This window comes from Polypterus senegalus, chromosome 7 (assembly GCF_016835505.1).
Source record: "Polypterus senegalus isolate Bchr_013 chromosome 7, ASM1683550v1, whole genome shotgun sequence".
NCBI classification, from domain to species: Eukaryota; Metazoa; Chordata; class Cladistia; order Polypteriformes; family Polypteridae; genus Polypterus; species Polypterus senegalus.
Window position 1 is genome coordinate 181779391 of NC_053160.1, and position 20266 is coordinate 181799656.

General features: G+C 38.9%; 1 protein-coding gene across 4 annotated transcripts in view; it reads right to left on the bottom strand.

Moving 5' to 3' along the window:
* The window catches only part of dym (dymeclin), a 462962-nt gene that overhangs the window by 401838 nt on the left and 40858 nt on the right, over positions 1-20266 (bottom strand). For all 4 annotated transcript variants that reach the window (XM_039759679.1, XM_039759677.1, XM_039759678.1 and 1 more), the window contains 3 exons: positions 17552-17748; positions 5910-5962; positions 1908-2001 (listed from right to left, as the gene is read on the bottom strand). In XM_039759679.1, coding sequence (XP_039615613.1) covers positions 1908-2001; positions 5910-5962; positions 17552-17691 — 287 coding nt within the window. In that variant the 5' untranslated portion in view covers positions 17692-17748. The remainder of the gene's footprint in view (positions 1-1907; positions 2002-5909; positions 5963-17551; positions 17749-20266) is intronic.

Below are 20266 nucleotides of genomic sequence, written 5' to 3' on the forward strand. Positions count from 1 at the left end.
ACTCACAAATATGAAATATTTAATGATTTTCCTCAATAAATAAATGACCAAGTGTAATATTTTTGTCTCATTTGTTTAACTGGTTTCTCTTTATCTACTTTTAGGAGTTGAGTGAAAATCTGATGATGTTTTAGGTCATACTTATGCACAAATATAGAAAATTCTAAAGGGTTCACAAACTTTGAAACACAAATGACAATAAATAACAGAAAGATTATTCAACCTATAGATGTTAATTGACTGAAAAAATACCAAACATAGCACTTATAAATCTATGAAACTTAGATATTGTTTACTGAGATCTGCTTAAATGGTTTTTACAATGAACATTTCAAAGCAAATCAGCAAAACATAAGACCTTTAAAATGGAAAGCAGCTACATACATTACAGGCTTGAAGCAAGTGTAAAAAGAGAAAAATAACACTTCAAGCATAATAGGCAGTTAAAGTATATTCACAAATATTCCGTCACCACTGCCATGCTTCCCCTCTGCCACAGCAGCTCTGCCATTACCCTGGCTTTCCATTTTCTTTGATTTCACCTCTGGCTTTGTCCTTTCCATTTCACTCTTCCCCACTTCTATCCTGTTCAGGTTCCTTTTAAAACTTGTGGGCGCCTTGTGCTCCACCTAACAACCCATGGAATGGCAATGGAGGACAGCCGAGTTCATCATGCCTGCATGTAAGAAGTAACCAGTTTGCCTCCCCCATTGAACACCCTGCAGCCACACAGTTTAGCAGCTGAGTGCTTCCGCAACCATAAGCCTGAGCCGAACCGGGCCTCACTTATTTTATACTAAAAACGCCCACCCCCACGGACCGTAATGCACTTCACCACACTGGGATTTGGTTCCCTCTGCTTAAGACTAAGCAGGTTTAATTCTCTGAGCCTGTCACATTAGGACATGTCTCATATGGTTGCTCTCCTCTGTATGGCTTCAAGTGCTGGTACGTCTTTCTTATTGTGTGGACACCAGAATTGCACACAACACACCACATGTAGTGCCGCTAGTGCATTTCTATATCATTATAAGTGTGTGTATATGTAACTATTTTTACAATATGACCCAACATTTTATTTGCTTAGAAAATGAGAACTACTGCTCCAACATGTATCCAAGAAGTCCACAAAATCAGCATAAGAATGGGTTTAATGACAATCAGAAATTAAAAAAATATGCATTCTAATATATAATAACATAACATTGTGTGCCTTAGTCAGAGGGTTGCAGACAGCAGAAGCCTATCCCAGCAGCCCACAGAAATAGGCACAAACTGACCATGAATGGTGTGCCAGTCCACTGTAGAGCTCACCATCTGAATTACAGTAACTGAGTTGTGAAATGCTGTCTTGATTCATTTTATTGCAATAACTGTTCCAAAATGTAATCCTTCCTGTACTTTCCCATGCTTCAACTGAAGCAGACAGTTTGCTCAAAATGAAAGCCATGATCTCATTAAAAAAAAGCATGCCATCCAGACATCTATTGCATGAATACCACCACATAAGAATGCCAAAAGTCAAAATCCCAGACTATTGACACATGCAGATAATTTAAGGAACAGTTTTACACAGGCAGAATGTCTCCAGTTATTAGGCAAGAAAGGGAAAAAACTATGTTTAATGTATTCCTGATTAAAATGTATTTTATAATACTAGAAAGTCCAGTGACAAGATAATTTTCTTTTAAAATTACAGATATAAAAAATATAAAAACAATCAATACACTTTTTTATTAAATCTCACAAGATTTTAGGGTTATTTTTTACCTCATCAACAATTATATTTGTTTAACCTTTCCAATTTCTAGTTAGACAAATTAAAAACATTGTAATTTGCTATCAAAATGACATACACTTCACATTTAGCCATTATATTATACAAAGGTGTGGATCATGATACCTACTCTTGGCATTCTGTGGAGATTTTCAACTCTTTGGTTCTGCTGAGAAACACTTTGACAAGGGCCCTGAAATTGCCAGTTCTTGGATTGTTCTCAACTGTTTAAAAATTAAAGAAAAGTGGAAGTAAGCATATTTTCAGAAATTCCATGTGTGAGTATTCTTAGCATTTTAGCAGGAAAAAACAATATACATTCTCTTTCTGTACTATATAATCATATAACAACCCTTACATCTTTCTAACAGTTTTACCATCAATGCAGGGCATATTCAAAAAATATTAACTCACCTGAATTGCTTTTTCCAAGTTAGTAGAACTGACTTGGAAATAACAGGATACAAGTAAAGCTACAATACTCTTGCAACAGCAAACACACATACAATTAAATGTTGCCGAATATGAGTAAAAAATTTAATTAATAATGAAATATGTGGTTAATATACAATTATAATATGGGAACTTTGTTAAGAACTTAAAAGTGGTATCTATATATATATATATATATAATTCACTAAGGCAAGACAACCATGGAAAGCACGCGGAAGGCGTGGATTCACTAAACGCCGACAAGACAGACACCTATGGCGACGCAGAAGGAGCCCGAGGTGAATCGCCATATGCAGCGTGTAAAATGGTTTGTGAGGGGATCCCATGGGATCCTTAAAACAATCCTTTACAACTGAGGTTAAAACACAATGAAGTAAACAGTCTTTAAAAACCGAGTTTTCGGTTACGATGCACGACTGCATGCACCATAGCAAACTGTTTTACACGCTAAATACAGCAATTCGCATCCGTGACAAACATGTGTCTTCTTAGATGCTCCTGCAGGAGCACGGAAAGTCTACGTGAGTCACAGGTGCATCTGCACTGTGCAAAGACGACAACGACTCGAGTGACGAGTTTGGAGGTGGGCACATGAGCACTGGCGGTCCTCTAGTTTTCAGTCATGGACGATTGTGTGTTGGTTCGTTCCGTGCATTGTTACAATGTTAATTTTCTTGCTGATTTATTACATTACCGATTTTTCAAGTGTTAATTTTCTCCCTGTGCTTAAAAATCATTAAAAAACCGGCCTGATTATGCAGCGTATGGTACGCCGCGGGTTGCCTACTTTTAAATAAAACAATGCTGTTTCGGGTGATTTTCTTGCTTGTTTAATGTCAACATTTATTGCAAAATTATTTCAACTGAGGTTTCTTTCATAATAAAAATTTTGTTGCACAAGCTGACCTTTAACAGTTCATAATGGGAAAAAAAATGCAGCAAATAAACTTTGCAGTGTCTGTGATTAATTCTTTCACTTTGTAACATTACAGATACAGTATGATGGAGGCCCACAAACCTGAAACTTAACAGGCTGTGTATTTCTAGTTTAATGCTGTTCAGTATCTTTACTTAACATACAACTAAGAAAAAAAAATGATGTCAATATTGATTATCAAGTGAAAAAGCATTTATCTTAAAACAGCACAATATCAAAGTGAAATGTGAATGCAAATTGCTTGAAGATGCTAAGTAATGGATCACAACCCAGAATTCCAAAAATATACTTTAGTACTGCAATAATTTTCATTGTGATGTTTTATTGACATACTGATGAAAAGTAATAAGATTTCATTCTTACCCTGATGCACAAGTTTAAAACTGTCACACAGGTTGTAGTGGTTCTTTTTTGACATCTAGTGGACTTGTAGGGAGCTACAGGCAGTTTAGAGTTATTTACATTATAATATAGCTAATCTCTTAAAAAAAAAAAAAATACAGTATTCTTATGCTATAATGTTTGATAGAAGAAAGGAAGACTCTTACATACATATGTATAATAAAAAAAAAAAAACATGTAATTTGAGTGTTTCTTATGCTGTGTAGCACACCAGTGCATTTTTATCCATACATATAGGCTTTAAACATTTACTTCAGCAAATAACAAAACATTCTAACAAATTACAAAGTATTGTTGAAACAATGTCAATGCTTAAAGTTTTGCAAAGTATTTTTTGAAAATAAACATGAAAATGTTTAATTACAGCATCCCGGGCAACACCCACACCAAATGTACACATATTTCCGCAAGAGAGAAAATTAAGGAAAACGTACTAGATAATTGTAACACAAACACTGACTTAATCAGTTTTAATGCGAAAAGATGCCGAAGAAAGAAGAGAAGAAGCGGGCCGCCGGGTTGAAAAAAGAAGAGCTGCTCAGGAAGCGGCAAGCGCATCAACCTCTGAGCAAACGAATGGTAAACGAGAAAGAGAAAGAGAGAGGTATATATACATACACATATATACATACATATATATATACATACATATACATAGATACATATATTCATATACATACATACATACATACATACATACATACATACATACATACACATATATATATACATACATATATATACATACATATACATATACATACACATATATATATATATATATATATATATATATATATATATATATATATATATATATATATATATATATATATATACACACATACATATACATATATATATATATATATATATATACACACATAATATACATACATATATATATATATATACATTTTATTTATAGGCGCCTTTCAAACACTCAAGGACACCGTACACTTTACACAGCAACCGACAAACAATACAGTACAATGTTTACATAGAGAAGGCAAGTTTAAAAAGATGAGTTTTAACTGAAGACTTAAACAGAGAAAGTGAATTAATGTTTCTAATCTCAGGAGGCAGTGCATTCCAAAGTCGGGGGGCAGAACGACTGAAAGCTCTGTTCCCCATTGTAGAAAGACGAGCAGAAGGAACAGTCAATTTAATTGAGGAGGATGATCTAAGAGTACGGGAAGGGGTGACAATGTGGAGAAGGTCAGACAGATATGGAGGTGCTAAATCATGAATAGCTTTAAAGGTTAGCAGAAGGATTTTAAACTCAATGCGGAACTTGATAGGGAGCCAGTGAAGATAATGCAGAGCAGAAGTGATGTGGTGAGTGGAAGGAGATCTCGTAATAATACGGGCAGCTGAGTCCACACACACACACATATATATATATATATATATATATATATACATATATATATATATATATATACATACATATATACATACAATGTATACAAACACATTTACAAGCAGAGTTGGCTAAATTCAAACATGGTTTGCTAGATGTTCTCATTTACACCATGCCCTTCAAAATATACTAAAATGTTAATAAACAACAGTTTGAGGTCTGCATTTTTTGTACCAATTATTAAAAATCTTAAAAAAACAACTAAAATACAAATATGAATAGTTCCATAAATAAAATTGGCATCAATAAGTATCATATTCATTAAATCATCAAACTCACACAGTTTGGGGTAGTCTGCAACTAACATGAATGGCCAATTATTTTTTACACCATTAATTTTTATCTACTGGTAAATCCTTTCATATGTTTTAAACTTGGTAGTTCAGGGCTGCATTATGTAAAGAGTATCACTTTAGACTAGGTGTCCCTTATTACTCTGTACTTATCATGTAATTACCTGTATAATTACAGAGTAAGTAGGTGTTATTACTTTGTACTGTATTTACTGTGTAACACAATGTAATGCTGTGGTTAAGCACTCTATTGTAATTGTTATTCCACAGTATATGTACATATGTACTTTGAAACATTGTGGAATAACAATTACAATTGAGTAATTAATTATAGTGTTACACTGTATTACACAGTAAGTACAAGGTAATAACATCTAGTTCTCTGTAATTATACGGGTAATTACATGGTAAGTACAGTGTATTAGGGACACCTAATCTAAAGTGATACCACACAGAGATATTTAAAAAATATACATCTATAAATATACTTTTTTTTTAGATTTAGGCATAGAGTTAAAAATATATCTACATAAACCCACACATTTATAAAATACTTACAAACTTTCTACAACTGATGGGTAAATACCAAAATGACAAATGAAACAATTTTAAGAGTTTACTTACTTAACAGCTTTGAAAGAATGGTGGCAGTTTCTTCTAGATGTTTTGCGTCTTCGCTAAGGAAAAGAAAGAATAATTCAGACACTGAATATTTGTAAGTATTAAATAGGTCAGAAAATAAATACAACATTTCTTATAATGCATAATTTTCAGGCTACAAGTGAAAAAGACAAAACTGAGATCATTGGGACATCAGATGCAAGGTTATGCAATCTGTTGGGTACATAAGATTTGGATAAATGTATAGCCACTCAAGCACATATCAAACAAACAACAGTGGCTAAAACTCATCTTGACACCTGAAGCAAGAATCGCTTTAAATGGCAATCAAATAACTAAAGGGCATGTGTTTATATAAAAGAAACACACACACACACAGGACTTTCATGAGAAAACTGCTGTTTTAGGAGTTAAATCTCTCGCAATAATCTCCCTCTGCCCCCTCAGGAATATTGTAGTCACGTTAAACTTTTTCTCTGAACATGCTATCCAAATTGAAAAAAAAAACAAACACACACACACACACCTGGGTTTAGTTTACAAATATTACATGGATACACACACACACAGTGCAATGAAAACGTTGCCCATTATATAATAATACAAGGGCACCAAATTCATATACTGCACAAGTTTTAAAAGTATCTGAATGGAAATTAGAAGGTGTATATTCAAAAGTGGACAGAAACCTTCAAAAGCCTCTAAATCAGCATTGATTAACTCCACAAATGGCATGCGGCATGCACAATTTTTCAAATTAATGTACGGCATTCACACATCATTTATGGGTCATTCAATGTCAAATCAACCAATGGCCCATGCACTTCAGACCCAAAAAAATTCTGGAGAAATGATCAGGCATACCCATGTTAGACAGGAGACATCCTGCAAAATTGTTTTGATGAGGGGTGGGTGGGTGTGGATTTTATCCGACCTTATTTTTTCATCAAGTTACACAAGTCCATAGCTCAAGAACAAAACCACCGAGCAGACTCCGAGTTTGCACACTGGTAAACTAATTGGTATAGTATGAGATAAAATGAAAAAATGTGGTCCAGATGACCAAAATTTAATTTTAGTTTCTGGCTTAGCTATGTCTAGGCCTGAGAAACACATATTTGTAACCAACACAGACTTTTACTTTTTTTTCCCTAATTCAGACACCTATATAGGCTATCTGAAAAAGCAATAAACAGAAAAGTAACTAACTGTATCAGGGTTTGAACAGCAGACCTCTCAAATACCAAAAATGATTTTGGATTTAATTTTCAAATCACCCTAATAGCTTGTGGGAATATCCAGATAATTTAAAAAATATTTTTTATTTATTCTACATTGTCCCTTTATTCACAAAACACAAACCTTACTTTTCTCATGCAAATCTTTCACGTTTATTTTCCACCCTAAATATAGGCTGAATGTGCCATGTGTCAGTAACGGTAATCATTGAGTTTCACTCAGTAAGTTATCGACAATATCAAACCTGTTTTTCATATCAAATGATGAATACCCACAAAGAATGTGCTACTCCAAGGTCAACAGAGTACCTGGTACTTCCTTTTTGTCACTGTACAGTACAATGAAATATCATTTGGTGCAAGCCCATAGATGCCTTAGATAAAAATATATAAGAGGAGACAAACTAAGTAAACATTAAACTATGAGAAGCACAGTAGTCACTTTACCTTATAATTTCTGGTATTTTATAATGTTGGTCGTATAAGTTGAAAACTTACGCTATTGCTCCAAGAGATTACGATATGCCAACGCCCACCTGAGAGAGTAACCACGGAGCACGCTGTGTATTGTGCCTACGTGACCACAGAATAATACCTGAACTATTCTGAAGTGACGTTTGCACTGTTTTCTGTTTTATGTATCTCACACCTTCATACACCCTTAGCATAAGAGCATCCTTTATCTACGATGAAGTGTTCGATCAAAAGAAAATATGAAGCTAGTTTTAAATTAAATGTCGCTGAAATAGCGAAAGAAATTGGTAACTGCGCTGCTGAAACATAATTCAATGCGTCTGAGAAATTGATGCGAGATTGAAGGAGGCAAGAAGATGCATTAAAACAAAAAAAAAATGTAAGCGTCACATTTTTGAATGGGCGTATAAGTCGGGGTCTGATTTTAAGATCGATTTTTTGGGTTTCAAGACCTGACTTATACATGAGAATACATTTACCCAAATCATTGTAGACACGGAACACACATGAAATGCATGGATTCCAAATAACGATATATTATTTACCCTATACAACTCCAGGCACCTCACACACAGATAAACAAACTCGAGCTGGGAGAACTTCAGCTGCGTCAGTAAGGGGGATGGGATAGCAGGCTGTTTGTGCTGACATATTTGCAAAACAAAGACGCTGATGAGGAGGTGCGAAGGAATTTAAAGTGGCCTGGGATTATGAATTTTTTCGTAGTCTTCAGGGATTCTAGTTTTAAACATCTATCCTGAAATTCTAAAATTGCTTCTAAAATATTTTCCATGCCACTGTGTAAAATAAAAAAACCCTCTTGACGGAAACCTGTGGTATAGCGGGTCCACAGCTCACTGAGCAAAGGCCATTCATTTTTAAATAAATAATCCCTGCTCTCGCGGTAGCATAGGCCATGTTGGGCCATGGCGAGCCGCGGGACGCTTGGGGAGTGGGCGTTTCTCACCGAGTGCGCAGGTGAGGAACTGCCCACATCCGTGATTGCTCCCGTGGCTAATAGGTTACAGCTGTCATGGTCCCTCTTCATTTTAAAAGAAGCGCGAGTCGGTGGAAGAAAAAGATGAAAAAATGAGAAGGAGAGGAAAAGAAAGAAAGAGAAGGAAATGGAGGTTGGAAGCAGGAAGGAGAGAGAAGAGAGAACGCAAGCAATTCGGTGCAGGAGGAAGCGAGCGAATGCTCGCAGGCAGCTGAAGGCAGCCTAGGTGTTTGGCCATCACCCGGGAGAAGTGGTTGTGGTCGCCCCCACAGAAGGTTGTTTTGTAGGGCGGGAGTGGCTGGGAAGGTGCAGGACTCTCCGCGGGAGTTAGCGGGAGTCGGGACTTGGGACGCGGTGTCCCTAACGTGAGAGCCTTGGCCGTTAAGGGATTCCCAAGTCGCTGTCCGGAGGAGCCGACCGGAGCCAAGGACCGGTGAGGCAACTGACAGCAGCAGTAGCAGTAGTAGGAAGAAGGTCAGCTGCAGAGTGCGCGTCTCCCTTGTTGCCGGGCCCTAATGGGTGAAGCAAGAGGGACGCTAGTTTTAAATGAAGGCACCGGGTTTGTCAATTGTTTGTTTTTAAGACTGCTTCCTGATCATTTTAACCTCGTTTTAAAAAGATTGTTTTTCTAATGGTTTTAACCTCCACATTTCTTTTATGGGATTATTTATGGAATTATGAAAGCACTGCACTTTATTTATTGAACACTGTTTTGTTGGATTTTAAATAAAAGCACTGTTTCACTTTCAACCATCTCCTTGCTTAGATGTTTATTGCCTCCACTGACTAGCTCATCGGTAACATTACCGACGGTGTTGGGTTGAAGGGCTCCCGAACAGCAATGGGAGTGTGGAGCCAGAACCCACATCGTCACAAAACCTTGACTGGGCCAAAAGCGAAAAATTGCATATACAGTGATCCCTCGCTATATCGCGCTTCGACTTTCGTGGCTTCACTCCATCGCGGATTTTAAATGTAAGCATATCTAAATATACATTACAGATTTTTCGCTGGTTCGCTGATTTCTGCGGACAATGGGTCTTTTAATTTATGGTACATGCTTCCTCAGTTTGTTTGCCCAGTTGATTTCATACAAGGGACGCTATTGGTGGATGGCTTAGAAGCTACCCAATCAGAGCACGTATTACATATTAAATAAAACTCCTCAATGATATACGATATGCTTCCCGTGCGGTGCTTGAGTGTTTGCTTTTCTCTGTCTCTTTCACTCTCTCTGACATTCACTGCGCCTGATGGAGGGGGTGTGAGCAGAGGGGCTGTTTGCACAGAGGTTGTTTGCCTAGAGGATATGGACGCTCCTGTAAAAAATGATGCTTTATCATAGTGCTTCGGCATACTTAAAAGCCCAAAAGCACGATTTTTTGATTCTTTGCTTTTCTCTCTCTCTCTGACATTCTCTGCTCCTGACACGCATTCTTTGAAGAGGAAGATATGTTTGCATTCTTTTAATTGTGAGAAAGAACTGTCATCTCTGTCTTGTCATGGAGCACAGTTTAAACTTTTGACTAAAGGGTGTTATTTCATGTCTAGAGGGCTCTAATAATGTTAGCAGTGTGGGAGAGTTTATGAGGGCTTAAAATATATAAAAATAACCATACAAACATATGGTTTCTACTTTGCAGATTTTCATCTATCGCGGGGGGTTCTGGAATGCAAGCCCCGCGATCGAGGAGGGATTACTGTAAAGACACATATTTAAACCTGAATCATTCTCATTCGTTCATGGTTTCACACATAGACTACATGTCGAAGTTCTCCCAGCTCAAGTCTGGTTATCTGTGTGTAATGGCGCTTTTCCACTGCATAGTACGGCACGACACAGTTCAGTTCAGCTCACTTTTGGGGGGTTTTCCACTGGGAACAGTACCTGGTACCTGGTCCTTTTTTTAGTACCACCTCAGCCGAGATTCCAAGCGTGCTGAACCGTTACCAAAACGTGACGTATAAAATGCTGGTCACTGATTGGCCGGAGAAAATCGTCATTACTGCATCACTGGCTATTCTTTTCTTTATACACGCGGAAGTTTGTGTCCCGTCTCTCCATCGCTGGACGCAGTTTGTTGCATAAGTGGATGAATGTTTCTTCAGACATTCGAAAGTTCTCCAGCCACTGAGTGTTTGTAAAACCGGGAACAATCACATCCCACCACTCTGAAGCACGGTTAAATGTCCAAACAGATGGTCTGTTGCGGCGACGTTTTTGCAAAATGTGGAAGATCTGTAATATACAGAATCCGCATTTTAATGTTACACTGGCAGTTAAGTTCATTTTATGCTTTGCAACAGTGATAAAAGTTAGCTAGTGATGTGCTTTTTTTAGATGCCTACCCTTGCACGTCGTCGAGCTAAAGTGTTGTCGTTGTCTGCGTGTTGTTATAAAAGTTCCACGGTGTCACGGCAGTAGAGGCGGCGCAACTATAACGACACGTGAATAATCCCGCCCACTCTAAAGCGGTACTAAACTGCAGTCGAACGCAAACCGAGCCGAACTGAGCCGAACCAAGGTGAGCTGTACTGAACCGTGCTGTGCCGTACTATGCAGTGGAAAAGCGCCTTAAGGTGGCTGGAGTTGTATAGGGTAAATAATATACCGTTATTTGGAATACATGCATTTCATGTGTGTTCCCAGTCTACGACGTTCTGGGATCTAAACTAAACACTCAACTACAGATTATTCCTAGGACAACCCATCCCAAAAAGTGTATTAAATCTTTTATTAGCATTATGTTTGTGTTGCACACCTCTATTTCAGTGGTGTAAAAATCCCAAAAGAGTTTGCATCTCCAGGATGGCCGACAATATAAAGAAATGTGAAACACTGACACGTACTAAACCAAACAGTAAAGCTACCAAGAGTCTTAAGGAACTTTTTACATAAATAAAATCTGTGAACAAACAGGAAAGGAAAATGTACAGCAGACAAGGAACAAGAAGAACACCACCTAAAAAAAGAACTCTATGTCATAAAATGGTTCCATTTTCTAGCCTATAGAGTTAAGACATGAAACTGCTACAAATTTCAGATGATGGCAAAAATAATTTTAATTAACGCCTTATAGTCATATATTCTTCTGTTATAACATTAAGATGTTTCTACTGTATTATATTAAATTGGCTTGGTTAATGTCCTGGAGTTTAATCCTCCAAATTTGTTTCAGTGATGAACTTTTAGTAATGTCACCTGGAAAATGCAACAATGTCACCTCCTAGAACCAACTCCATGATTCTGTTATCATAATTGTTAAGTTCGGCCTCAAACTCCTTTGGAGTGCTTCCATATTTAGAAAGGAAGCCAAGTGACGTGATAGTCTTTGTCCACCGCATTCTGTCGCACACCTCATAATGCAATTATTAAAAGCAAACAGATGTGTTTGCTTTAGTAGTTCTCCACCCCTGAAACTATACTGCACAGAAAATTCTAAGTTACAGCTGACACTATAACTAAAGAATTCAAAGACAATGTCCAAGGGAACAAAGGTTACTCCAAAGGCCTTACTGTAAATGCATGCTTGACTGCTTTAGTTAATATAGTTTTAGACAAGTATCGGTGTTCCTTACAATTAGCAGTTATCATATCCCTTGATTAACATCAGAACAGAAAGGGAGAAACGCAGTACATAAACTTTTAGACTGTGGTGGGCTGGCGCCCTGCCTGGGGTTTGTTTCCTGCCTTGTGCCCGTTGTTGGCTGGGATTGGCTCCAGTAGACCCCCGTGACCCTGTAGTTAGGATATAGCGGGTTGGATAATGGATGGATGGATACAATTTTAGAAATCAGAGAGTGTACCAAATACCAAAACTACCAAACAAAAGCACTAACATTTTTCATTAAAAAGAGTTCCAGAAACATTGTGAACATTCTAGGCAGAAATTAAACTATTCTGTGTTACTGCATTTACAAAATATGAATACTGTACAGACACCTACAACTTCTGAAGGAGGTCACAATATTATGTTGTGTTCTCTGAGAATAAAGTATTCAGTTGGTGGCTAAATTACAGGTAAAGAATGAAGAGAAGTACCCAATTGTTGACTCTGAATAAGAGCACATAAAAAATTAAACCTTATTTTTATACAAGCCTCCATTATTACATCTCATTTGTTCTATCCCATGAAAAAAAGGTGCAACATCCATCCATTATCCACCACACTATATCATAACAAAGGGTCACAGGGGTCTGCTGGAGCCAATCCCAGCCAACACAGGGTGCAAGGCAGGAACAAATCCCGGGCAGGGTGCCAGCCCACCGCAGGACACACACACGCCAAGCACACACTAGGGACAATTTAGGATCGCCAATGCACCTAACCTGCATGCCTTTGGACTGTGGGAGGAAACACACGAAGACACGGGGAGAACATGCAAACTACACGAAGGGAGGACCCGGGAAGCGAACCCACGTCTCCTTACTGCGAGGCAGCAGTGCTACCACTGCGCCACCATGCCAAAGGTGCAAAATGTCATATCAATTGTAAAATTTCACACTTCTTGATTAATGGACATTATTATCCAGCATCAGCCTACCAAATACTCGAGGCCCGACATCAAACTGCTCCAAAGCCTCGATGTCAACTCAGTAAGTGCTTGTTTAGTGTAATGGCTTGTACTCTCTAAACCTCCATTACTAGGTCTGCTTCACTCAAATACCCATTTTTTCTCCCAAGACTCTGAGATGGCCTAAATCCTTCCTTTACTTCTCAGCCAACTCTTCTTTATCCATCATACAGATGCTTATACTTCACCAATATTTTGTTAGTTGTTGCCAACAATTTTAATGATTTATCATATATCTGAATTATGTTGGGTCATACTTTTTTATTTTGTTCATGAAGATTGTACATTGATGTTTTCTATAGACCTCCATATCAAGCCTGTGTGATCAATGTTCAAGATTTTTGCTTAATGTGTTCAGTCTGCCTATACAGACTTACAGTTATGTGCTCCCCAGTTGCTTTATATGTTGGACATACTTCAATGAAATAGTTTATCTGTTTGGAATTTTAGTAGAAAAACTATGCGTGAGAAGTGTAAAATTGATCTGGACTCACCTGATATGTGAGCTATACTGACAGACTGAAGAAAAATAACTTTGTACCAAAACATATCAATTGTCAAGTGTTCTTCGTAACAGTTACTTTGTGACTCTCAACTACAAGTTGTGGAAATTAACAAGTATTTATAATCTAAAAAAAAATAATGAAGATGTATACGACCTGGACGGGCAAAAGTGAAGCATTATGCACAAATACAGCAGAACCTTCCCGTTTTCCCAAAACCACACTTGACACATTAGCATTCAGCCACCCAACACATATTTTTAACTAAATAAAAGGGTAGGACTTGCTTCTGTAGACATCTACACCTCATAGTAGTAAATCTTATTTGAAATCACATCTAATAGTCTCTGTGCTGAATAATAGGGCTAGGCAATATACTGAAACTTTACCGATACTGACAGTAAAAAGCTCCCATGGAAATAATTTTGCTCATATTGTGTTCAGTAAAAGCTCTCTCCAACTATGTCCTTTCAGAAGCTGTCTCTGGTAAGAAGAACAAAAGAAAAAAAAAACTACAGCACCCTGTCCTAACTGTAATATACAGTCATGTGCTTCTGCTTTGTCCAGCCTTTACTCTTCATTCAACACAAAAGCAGCCTGGCGGGCATGAAGCAGCATGATGAGCACTTATGCTGAACCCCAGTTGGGCAGGGATTAGTGGGATACAAACCAAGATGAGCTGCAATCTGAAAAGGGTGAAAAGGGTCAATCATCTGGTCATATTCTGGCTTCAGTAAACAGGATACTGAATAAACTGAAGTTAAGTGCAAATGGACGTAAAACCATGACCGATGTGACTAAACATAACACAAGCAGCTTGTTTCCTCACTTGAACACACAACGTGGAAAACGAGGAGTAAAGCCAGACTAACTGATAAGCACAACCATGGGCAAAATGATTGCTCAATGCAGCAGTTTTTAACAGGAGCATTCACTAATAACACTTCTCAAACACACACGAATAAGGTCCCATAAATAAGAGCAACACCAAACCCGAACATGAGAGGGCGCAGTCTGTAATACCGCTGTCTCCTCTTTTGCCTTCTGGACAGAGCAGCATCCCAACTACTAAAGGAATATCCTTTGCTTTTGGACCAGAGATCCTGCTCTCCCTACATCAGACGGGATATGAAGAAGTTCAATGCTGGAAATCCAGGCGACTCCAGTGTTTCCTTATAATGGCCTGAATCATTCATTTGCTGCATTTTGTCAACTTGTTTTTTTTCCTTCATATTACACAGAGCTTGTCCTAGTGGTACCCCCCAACCTAACCCATTTATTTGTGTTTATGGTTCTGTTACAACAGTGTTTCCCAAACTCGGTCCTGGGGACCCCCTGTTGCTGCAGGTTTTTGTTCCAACCAGCTTCTATTTTTAATTGAACTCCTGGGCTAATTAAGTGAACTGATATTTCCCAAGTTCTGTGTTTAGGGAACTAATATAGAAATTAGAAAACTAAGTTTGCGAAAAAAAAATATTAAAATGTACCAAGCAGTTATATAGGAATGTTTTTTGTTTTCTTTTTAACAGTATTTTCATCTTGATTTTCATTCTACTTTTCTAGGTGTTCTAATTGTTTAATTAATCCATTATTTACTAATTAGTGGGTCTGACTCTAAAGTAGTTGTAGCCTTTGATTATTCAGTGTTATTTGCCTGGGTGTCTGATCTGCTTGTTTTAAATTGTCATTATTAAGATACAACGAATGGGGAAAAACTGCACAGAGAAAGGGCAAAGTATAATGAAATCAACAAAAGAGAGTTAAGCATTTAAATCTATAGCAAAAGCACAAATATTTATAAATGTCTTATAAATGTAAAAATCATGCTGCTGTGCTTTTCTCAATGTCGAATAAAAGAAAAAAAAATACCAGCTAATTAAATGAAATCAGTGTTATCAGGTGTTGTCACTGATTAAGAATCCGGTTGGAACAAAAACCTGCAGCCACAGGGGGTCCCCAGGACCGAGTTTGGGAAACACTGTGTTACAAGCTCAATGTGTAAAAGGTTCACTCAAATTGAACAGCATAACTAACACTATTAAATAGTTCATTTTCAAATAAAACAAGGGATGTAAACAAGAATTTTCTGTTTTTTTTGCATGTTCTCCCCGTGTCTGCGTGGGTTTCCTCCCACAATCCAAAGACATGCAGGTTAGGTGGATTGGCGATTCTAAATTGGCCCTGGTGTGTGGGTGTGTTTGTGTGTGTCCTGCGGTGGGTTGGCACCCTGCCCAGGATTGGTTCCTGCCTTGTGCCCTGTGTTGGCTGGGATTGGCTCCAGCAGACCCCCCGTGACCCTCTATTCGGATTCAGCGGGTTAGGAAATGGATGGATGGATGTTTAAAAAGTCTTCCACCATCACACCAGGTGTCAATTTTGGGGCTTTCTTCCTTGTCAATTTTTTGCCACAATTAAAACCACAGAAGACCTTCTAGGGAAACCTTTCAACAACTCCCCAGATCAGAAGAGACCCCTGATGAATCTCCCCTTTCATCTTAAAACTTCTCCAACTGTGTTGCACGTACTCACTTTACAGTAAACCTACTTTTGCCCACCCCTGTACTTTAAATACATTTTTAAGGATTATGTAGTGTCCTTCGTGTTTCCAACTATATGTGTAAGATGTGCTTTGTCGTTAATACATTATGTGTTTGGTATCAATGGAAGGCATTGAAATAAAATTAATCTTGTCACCTCTACCATTAACAGAAGCATAATGTCCTGGATGTATGCGGAGGGAATTCAAAACACTTGTTAGGTCAAATGCCTAGAAGGGGCTGGGTGGTCTCGTGGCCTGGAAACCCTGCAGATTTTATTTTTTTCTCCATTTTTTTTTTTTTTTTCTGTCCTCCCTGGCCATCGGACCTTATTTTTATTCTCTGTTAATTAGTGTTCCCTAATTTTAATTCTTATTTATTTTGTCTTTTTTCTCTTTCTTCATCACGTAAAGCACTTTGAGCTACATTGTTTGCATGAAAATGTGCTATAGAAATAAATGTTGTTGTTGTCTACATAATTCCGTATCTGTTATTATTCATTGTTTGCTGCTGAAACAAATAAAATGGATTACTATCACCTGTGGTGGGCTGGCCCCCTGCCCGGGGTTTGTTTCCTGCCTTGCGCCCTGTGTTGGCTGGGATTGGCTCCAGCAGAGCCCCTTGACCCTGTAGTTAGGATATAGCAGGTTGGATAATGGATGGATGGTTTACTATCACTTCGCCGAACACACTTTTAAATTTCTCTTATTTTATGAACAAGACCCTGAGACACTTGAACTCCTCCACTTGGGGCAGGATCTCTCCCCCAACCCTGAGAGGGCACTCCACCCTTTTCCGGCTGAGGACCATGCTCTCGGATTTGGAGGTGCTGATTCTCATCCCAGCCGCTTCACACTCAGCTGCGAATGAGCTATGGGTAGTGAGCGAAAGAACGAGATTGCGAATACAAGCGGCTGAAATGAGTTTCCTCCGCAGGGTGTCTGGGCTTTCCCTTAAAGATAGGGTGAGAAGCGCAGTCATCCGGGAGGGGCTCAGAGTAGAGCCGCTGCTCCTCCGCATCGAGAGGAGTCAGATGAGGTGGCTCGGGCATCTGATCAGGATGCCTCCTGGACGCCTCCCTGGTGAGGTGTGCCGGTCACATCCAACCGGGAGAAGACTCCGGGGAAGACCCAGGACACGCTGGAGGGACTATGTCTCCCGGCTGGCCTGGGAGCATGGGATTCTCCCGGAAGAGCTGGAAGAAGTGGCCGGGGAGAGGGAAGTCTGGGCCTCTCTGCTTAAGCTGCTGCCCCCGCGACCCGAACTCGGATAAGCGGAAGAGGATGGATGGATGGATGGATTATTTTATGAAGGCTCTCACCTGTTAGTGGGGCTGATAAATGAAAAGGAGATCAGCTGGTTCCAGAAGGGGTCATTCTCAGAAATAGGCTCGGTACCAGTTAGCTTCCTCAAGTTCTCGTTTTCTGCAAGTTCTGTTACGCTGCTGGTATTAGCGCCCATGTTGTAAATAGACAAGGAGGAAAAAGTGTTCACAGCCTCATGTCTTGAATATGGAATCTGTAGGAAAAAATTAGTACAAAAAAAATGATTTCAAGAAATGATTAGAGAAGTACGAGATTTCCACAAACCGTAAAATTGAACACATAAGAACAACATCCAACAGAATTTAATCAAAAGCAAAAATATGAAAGGAGTCAACTCCAAAGAATAGTAAGGAGTAATTTGACTCAAATTAGGTAGAGTCCGAGCACAAAAATCAGCTCGCAGATATCATTAAACGCAAAGTACTGCGGGTACCTTCACGTGTTCAGTTCAGATACAAAGGGCAGCTCATTGTGGTTCTACCAAAAAAGAAAAACAATGTAATTATTATTAAGCCGGAGTTAGACTATCTGTTGTATGTAGTGTTTGCACTTTGGTGATTACATGAATAAAATGGCAGTGAATTGAATTTAGGAGTGTTTGTGCAATTTTACATGCTTGCCTTTTAAATATTGTCCACTCAGTCAATGCCGTTGGCATCATTTGTTCTTACTTCGCTATTTTTGTGGGGGCAGAGTAAGGCTGTGTGTTGGTTGAACCCACATACGAGGTGTGGCAGAAAAGTAATGAGACTGGCAACACTGCAAGCGATCTTGCAACGCTGTGCTGTTGTCCTTGATAAAGCACGTGTATCAGTACCCTCCCATAGCTCAGTGCGAGTTTCAACTCCTTCCGTTAACTACGTGATTTTTGTGACTGCTATTAGTGAAGTTGTGTTTTTGGTTGTCTGTCCAGCAGAACTTGGAGCAACGTTGTGCCATTAAATTTTGTGTTAAGCTTGGAGAATCAGCAAGTGTGACGTTTGAAAAGTTAAAACAGGCCTATGGGGAACATTCTTTATCCCGAGCTCAAGTTTTTCAGGGAGGCCTTCAACTTCGAAAACCAATGAAAACATCGAACGTGTGAACACTCTTGTGAGATCAGACCGTCGTTTAACATTAAGAATGTTGAGTGAACAATTAAATTTGAACAGATTTACCGTTCATCAAATTTTGACTGAACATTTGCACATGCGAAAGGTCTGTGCCAAAATGGTGCCGAAAAACTTCACAATTGAGCAGAAGGACAATCGAAAAAACGCATTCCCCCTTATTCATCTGACCTCAGTCCGTGTGACTTTTTCTTCTTCCTAAACTGAAAAATGTCCTCAAAGGACGTCATTTCGGGACTTTAGAAAACATCCAAAAGAGTGTAACGGACATGCTGAAGACCATACCGGTTGAAGACTTCCAGCGCTGCTACCAACAGTGGGAACAACGTCTCCATCGGTGTGTAGCTGCCCAAGGGAACTACTCTGAAGGGGATAACATTGATGTTTGAAAAAAATTAAAAAACTTTGGTAAATAAAAAATCAGGATCATTGCTTTTCTTCCACACCTCGTATTTTCAAAGCGCACCTGCTTCTCAAGCTGAAGGGGCTTATGCAGGAATTTGTAAGCGGTCCTAGAAAGTCAACCTTAAGTAATATAATTAGATAGCTCGTTAGCCTTTACTAAATAGTATTTTACGGAACCACAAGAAGTTAATCAACACAGTTCTTAGTACCAGGGTGTTGTGCCGTGTTAGCCATTATGGATGTAATGAGAAGCCAAGAAAAATGGCCATTTTTATTGGCTAACTAAAAAGATTACAATATGCAAGCTTTCGGGGCATAATCTTGCCTGAAGAAGGGGCCTGAGTTGCCCCGAAAGCTTGCATATTGTAATCTTTTTTAATTAGCCAATAAAAGGGGTCATTTTGCTTGACTTCTCAACACAGTTCCTGAAATGTAAACTTGAATGTGTGAAAATGGCACTTCATTTTTATCACTATATCTCCTCAATGAAGACAATGTGAATGGACAAATATCTCTCTATTATATAAAAAAAATCTTGGGTTGAGATGCGACCTTCTTGGAAAGACACTTTGAAGACCCGCGAGACTGGACTTTAAAACAAGATCACGGACATCTAACGGCTCAGTTATTGGAACGCTTTTTGCAGCCCGGACCAACTGGAATTGAAAACCTCGTAGGTCCAATCGGGGTCAGAAATAAAAGACTTCATAAAGAGGTTCAAAGAGGCTGATGCACATGCACAGCAGGTTAGAGATCATGAAAGCAGTGGAAATCAAAGGGCTGAATTCTTCAGAGAACAACCTGCAAGTCAACATCAACGAGATGAAAGAGTTGGTGGTGGACTTTCAAGGAGCCTCTGAAAACAGTCACCATCCAGAGAGAGGACATGGAAGTGGTGCAGAGCTACAAGTACCTGGGGGTTCACATGAACAACAAACCAGACTGGTCTGACCATACAGTGGTACGATGCAAGAAGGGCCACAGCAGACCGGGCTTCCTAAGGAGACTTGGATCTTTTGATACACGCAACACACATGCTGGAGATGTTCTATCAGTCCACAGTAGCCAGTCTGTTGTTGTACGTTGAAGTCTCCTAGGGAAGCAACCTGAGCTCAAAACATGCACAATGCCTGAACAAACTTCGCAGGAAAGCCTCCGTCACAGGGAGAACACTGCACACACTGGAAGCTAATTTTG